Source organism: Anarrhichthys ocellatus, unplaced genomic scaffold, assembly GCF_004355925.1.
Source record: "Anarrhichthys ocellatus isolate YVR2014 unplaced genomic scaffold, GSC_Weel_1.0 scaffold12, whole genome shotgun sequence".
In the NCBI taxonomy this organism is placed as follows: domain Eukaryota; kingdom Metazoa; phylum Chordata; class Actinopteri; order Perciformes; family Anarhichadidae; genus Anarrhichthys; species Anarrhichthys ocellatus.
The window spans coordinates 186,790-192,789 of record NW_022280042.1 but is presented as its reverse complement, the minus strand read 5'-3'; the positions used below and the strand labels follow the sequence as shown (position 1 = coordinate 192,789).

The 6,000-nt window shown below is 45.7% G+C and overlaps 1 protein-coding gene across 1 annotated transcript in view; it reads right to left on the bottom strand.

The window, feature by feature from the left end:
• LOC116386123 (guanylate cyclase soluble subunit beta-2-like) overlaps positions 1 to 6,000 on the bottom strand; it is a 36,604-nt gene that overhangs the window by 25,271 nt on the left and 5,333 nt on the right. The window contains 5 exon segments of the mRNA XM_031852126.1: positions 1,150 to 1,251; positions 1,383 to 1,486; positions 2,156 to 2,252; positions 2,326 to 2,476; positions 2,478 to 2,496. Of these exon segments, the coding sequence (XP_031707986.1) occupies positions 1,150 to 1,251; positions 1,383 to 1,486; positions 2,156 to 2,252; positions 2,326 to 2,476; positions 2,478 to 2,496 (473 nt within the window).

Genomic DNA, 6,000 nt, shown 5'->3' with positions numbered 1-6,000 from the left:
ACGCACACACACACACGTGTATACGCACACACACACACGTGTATACGCACACACACACACGTGTATACGCACACACACACACGTGTATACGCACACACACACACGTGTATACGTACACACACACGTGTATACGTACACACACACGTGTATACGTACACACACACGTGTATACGTACACACACACGTGTATACGTACATACGTGTGTACATACGCACACGTGTGTGTACATACGCGCACGCACGCACGCACGCACACGCGCACACGCACACACACACACACACACACAAAATCAGATATCTCTCTATTTACTACTGTAGTCTGATCTGCCTAGTGGCAAATTGCAACCGTAGCTTCTTATGACCATATATCATATTCTGTTCATGTTAAAGCCCCTAAATTTGGCATGGCATAAAGAAAATATTGTATTTTTAGCAGGAAATATTAAAACATCTACATGTCAATAATTTAAGCTATATATGATATTTTGACTGCCTTGGGCTCCATCACGACCCATTTTGCACTCTTTTCGATTTTCAGTAGCCAGTATTAATGAATATGACATCTGCTTGTGCCTTTGGATCCGTTGTACACCATTTTGTCTGTGCGCCTACTCAATTGTAATGACTGTAAGGGTTATGCGTCTAAACATATTGAACTCTAAATACATTTTAGGGGGCAAAAAACATTCCTTGGTGCAACAACGTATATTTGGAATGACCCAACTGGCTAAGCCTACAATTGTCGTATTGATTTTAACGTCGAACTACGAAGGTTTGGTGTCATTTTAGTTTCTATAAAATCGATTGAAAGCTAAAATCTTGATATGTTTAACTTGACTGAGTACTTGTTTGGTCACATGCATGTATGTATATACTAAGGAAATTGAGTCTCTTACTGTAGTTTAGACAATTACCTTCTTGGTTTAAGACTCATCGGTGCTCTATTCAGGTCAGGGTTGTTCAGGACTCTGGCCAGGGTCACCCCAGATGTGATTTCTTTCTAACGCACTCTTCTATTCATTCCACTCTTAACTGTACTTCATTGTGGTCTTCTTTGCTGATGTATTGTAATTAACATACTGCTACATTTCACCCAATCCCAAACTGTTGCTAAATGTCTGAAATTCTGGCTCTGTGACTATGTTTTACCTGTGGGTGTATAATGGTGAAGTTTTGGTCCAACGTAGCATCTCTGGCCTGGAGACCTGAAAGAATCTTTTGTATGTTCACCCCCATCTGTCTCACCTTCAGCTGATGGACAGCCCAGAACAGAGAGAAGAAACACAAGTCTGAGCAAAACCCAAAAGTGTGATAATGAATTTGATAAAGAAAGACTACCATACTCTCATGGCGCTGAAGCACATAGACAAATGGAGCCTTACATCCTCATCAAAGACTATATGGAAGGGAAACGCATCGCAGAAAGCCTTCTCCTCCACCCACAGCTTGTCCGGGTAACATGGACTGAAGGTGCAATGGAGACTGCCTGGGAAGTAAATCAAACACCCATTCCATCAGTGTTAGATAAGCTACCCTTAAAACAGGATTACTAAGAATGTTGGCTATGTTCCACTTGGTATTGTTACATGTTTTTTTTTCATATAATTTAGAGTCATGATGTTAACATGAGGCCTTCCTTTACTCCGTTTAATTACTGTACTACACTGAAGAGTGTATGGAGATGAACCTAGGTTCACATCCAAATTAGAGTTCTGAAGATCTTCTACTTTTTCTGCAATAGTCATTCACTGTCGTAACATTCAGTAGTTATCTCTGCCATTCAGACCGACTACCCTAACATGAGGGAGTCACAGAACACAATGCCTCATGTCACCCAGCACAAACACTAGCATCTTTATTTAAACTTCTCTTTATTATTAATACATTAAATGTATAGTTCAGCATTTTGGGAAACACTAACTTGCTATTTTTCCAAGAGTAAAATGAGAAGATGGATATCAGTCTCATGTCTGCATTAAATACGAAGCTGAACTCGGGACGTGGTTAGCCTATCTTGTCTATCTAGCCAAAGACTGAAAGGCGCTTCACTTGATGAAGCGCCGTTTATGTACAGTACTTCCGAGCAGCCACTCTAAAGCGCAGTGTGCCATATAAGGTCAGGGAGCACAGGTTATTTAAAAATCATAACGTAAACCTTTTTCTGAGAGAACCACAGCTCTGATCAGGTCCCAGCCGCTCTTTGTCCCAGCCAGTGACTCACACCGGTCCCTCAATGTTGTGAATAATCCCTCCTGGGGATAGGTGGGCCAAGATTTAGAAACACATATAGAAGCAGACCATGCACACACACCCTCAGACACCCACCCCTCTATGACTGGAAAGGTCCTGGTCTCTAGTCTTGCTAGCTTGCTTGGTCTGTTTGACCAGAAACACGACATGCTCCTTCTTCCCTGTGCGCTCGTCTTCCTCCGATTGATTCAGAACCATCATGGTCACTTTGCTATCAAAAAACTCTGGCAACCGCCTCCATGATACCTGCAGCAAGGTGGAAACATGTATAAAGTTAATGAGAGATCACTTTGCAGTAAATGGTAAATATAGCAGCCTACTACAGGGTTTGTTCAGAGACATTCATATTGATTGAAGGGTAACTTCATCCTCAAATTCTGCAAGAACTGGCTCAGAAACAAGCTTGAACCTAGAAAAACAGGTTAAGATCGAGTTTGGATTTACTTGAATCACAGGGCAAGCAATGGTCCAAGGCATCTGGGACAAGTTGAAATAGATAGATATAAACTTTATTCATCCCCAGGGGGAAATTAGTTTGTAGCAGCAGCAATTTACAGAGTAAAATATAACATATGGAATGCACAATATATACAGTACAATAAAATAACAGCAGATATTTAATTTGAAGGAATAGATTAATAAAAAGATAAAATAGAATAAAAAATAGAAATGCACAGTATATACAATGAATAGAGTGGTAATAATTAAATTAACAACTAGGTAAACTAAACAAACAGTAGAGCAAGGATCACCAACAACAAGCAACAACCGTGTGGCGTTGTAGTCATGTCATGTAGTCATGTAGTCATCGTCGATGATCTGGCCCGAGGTGATTTATTATAGAGTCTAATAGCAGTGGGCAGGAATGTTTTTCTGAATCTGTCCTTGTGACAGCGGAGCTTGTTGAGTCTGTTGGAGAAAGTGCTCCGCTGTCCCTGCAGTAGGTGGTGGAGAGGGTGGTCCGGGTTATCCAATATGGATAATAGTTTCTTCAGTGTCGTCCTCTCCACCACCTCTTCCAGATTGTCTTGTTTGCAGCCAATGATGGAGCCGGCCTTCTTATCCAGTTTAAGGCTGTTGGTGTCTCCGACTCCAATGCTGCTCCCCCAGCAGACTACGGAGAAGTACAGTGCACTGGCCACAACAGACTGGTAGAACATCTCCAACATCTTGCTGCACACGTTGAAGGATCGAAGTTTCCTCAAGAAAAAGAGTCGACTCATCCCCTTCTTGTACACAGCGTTGATGTTGGTCTTCCAGTTCAGTCTGCTGTCGATGGAGACACCCAGGAACTTGTACTCCACCATGTCCACATCCTCTCCCAGAACTCTCAGCGGTTGTGGAGCCATCGTCTTCCTCCTGAAGTCGACCTCCATCTCTCTGGTCTTGGCCACGTTCAGAAGCAGGTGATTTCTACCGGCCTACTCCACAAAGTCATCCACTGCCCTGTACTCCTCCCGTCCGTCCCTTATACACCCGACCACTGCAGAGTCATCAGAGAACTTCTGCAGATGGCATGACCCCGAGTTGTACTGGAAGTCAGTGGTGTACAAGGTGAACAGGAAGGGAGACAGAACAGTTCCCTGTGGGGCTCCAGTATCACTGACCACCGTATCAGACAGCACACGGCCCAGTTGGACAAACTGTGGTCTGCCTGTGAGGTAGTCAGTGATCCAGGAGACGGTGGACACATTAACCCCCACCACCCGCAGCTTCTCACTCAGCATCACTGGTTGGATGGTGTTAAATGCACTGGAGAAATCAAAGAAAGTGATTCTCACAGAGCCACCGGATCCGTCCAGGTGCGACTGAGCTCGTTGCAGCAGGTAGATGATGCCGTCGTCCACTCCCACATGAGGCTGGTATGCAAATTGCAGAGGGTCCAGTGAAGATTTCACCTGCGGTCGGAGGTGGGCCAAGACCAGCCTCTCCAGCACCTTCATCACATGACATGTGAGGGCAACTGGTCGGTAGTCATTGAGGCCAGATGGTGTCGTCTTAGGTACAGGAACCAAGCACGACGTCTTCCACAGCACCGGGACTTCCTCTTGCTTCAGGCTCAGGTTGTAGAGATGTTGCAGAACATCAGCCAGCTGAATGGTCTTCAGGACCCTGGGGCTGATGCCATCAGGTCCTGCAGCCTTCCCTTGTCGTCACAGAGAGGGGGGGGAGGGGGGTCATAGTGTCGGTGGTGGTTGTCATCGGACCTGCCAAGCGGGGGTAGGGCAGTAGCACTGTATGCATCCTTAGCATTAGCATACAGTAGGTCCAGAGTTTTATTGTTCCGAGTGGGGCAGTCAACATACTGGTGGAAAGTTGGCAGAGCTTTATCCAGAGTGGTGTGGTTAAAGTCTCCAGTAATTGTCAAAAACGCACCAGGGTGTTGACTCAGCAGTCCAGACACAGTGGAGTGGATGGTGTCCACTGCTTTCTCTGCGTTAGCTGATGGCGGGACGTACACATCCACAACAATGGCAGACGTGAACTCCCTCGGCAAATAATATGGACGCATCCCCACAGCTAACAGTTCAATGTCCGGGCTACAGAAGCGTTCCTTTACACACGGTCGGGATTGCCCCACCTCTCGTTCACATACACAGCAATCCCGCCACCTCTCTTCTTATCACTCTGTACAACGTCTCTGTCCGCCCGAACAGTCCTGAAGATGGGAAGTGACGCACTGTGATCCGGAAAATCCGCATGCAGCCATGTCTCAGTGAAACACATGACGCTACACTCACGGAAGTCCCTCTCGGTCTATACCAGCGTGCCGAGTTTGTCTGTCTTATTTGCCAAAGACCTCACGTTCCTGGTTACAATCGCCGGTACTGAAGGTTTACATTTCCTCCTCTTCGCCCTCCACTTAGCACCCGACCTGCAGCCCCGAGCCCTTCTCCGTAGCTCCGCCGGGATCTCAGGCCTGGCGCCGGGCAGCAGCCGCGGTTTGCTCAGCGCAATCAGCTGAATGCAGGAGTAAACAATGGCCCCGCTCATTGTGTGTGGCTCTCCGTTACAAAGAGGGAGAAAAGTAACAGAAAAGCCACTAGAAAAGTTAAGAAAAAGTTACGGTCCGTTGTCTGACCGTAACTTAAACTAAACGTGAAGGGAAAAGAACTAAAGGAGAGGGGAAATAGTGGAAAAAATACAAAAAATTAGAACACACACACACACACACACACACACACGGAGCTGCTGCAACAGGCAGCCGCTGGCACGGCGCCATCTTGCAGAAACAGCTTGAAACAGCATTTTTTTGGTCTTTATACTACATCACGCTCTCTGAGCATTCTCTCATCTAGTGACTGGGATGGGTTGACACTGTAATTACGTGAGAGCCTGCCTTGTGCGTTGGTATGAGACACTGAGGGGCGGGACAAAACGCGGTATTGGACACCCTGGGAACGGGCCGCTGACCCATAATCGCAGCGAGACGAGACGAGAGTTAAGATCCACTTTTTGTCTGCTTTAACATACCATCAATCCAAACCACAAGATGAAAAGTCAAAGGACAAGCCCCTGATGCATGTTATGCCCTGTCAGTGGGTGGCCAAGACACAACAACAGAAGCCCCATCTTCAAGCAGCCAAGGAGACAGATCACTGAATAAGGAGACCGATATGTCTATTTAAAAAGAGATCAGAACAACAAGTTGCAACAAGAGGGAGACTGATAGATTTATTCATTTTTTATTCCCAGGTTTTTTGATAACCAAGACAAGTTGTGTTCTTACAAAGAGGGGAAATAACATCA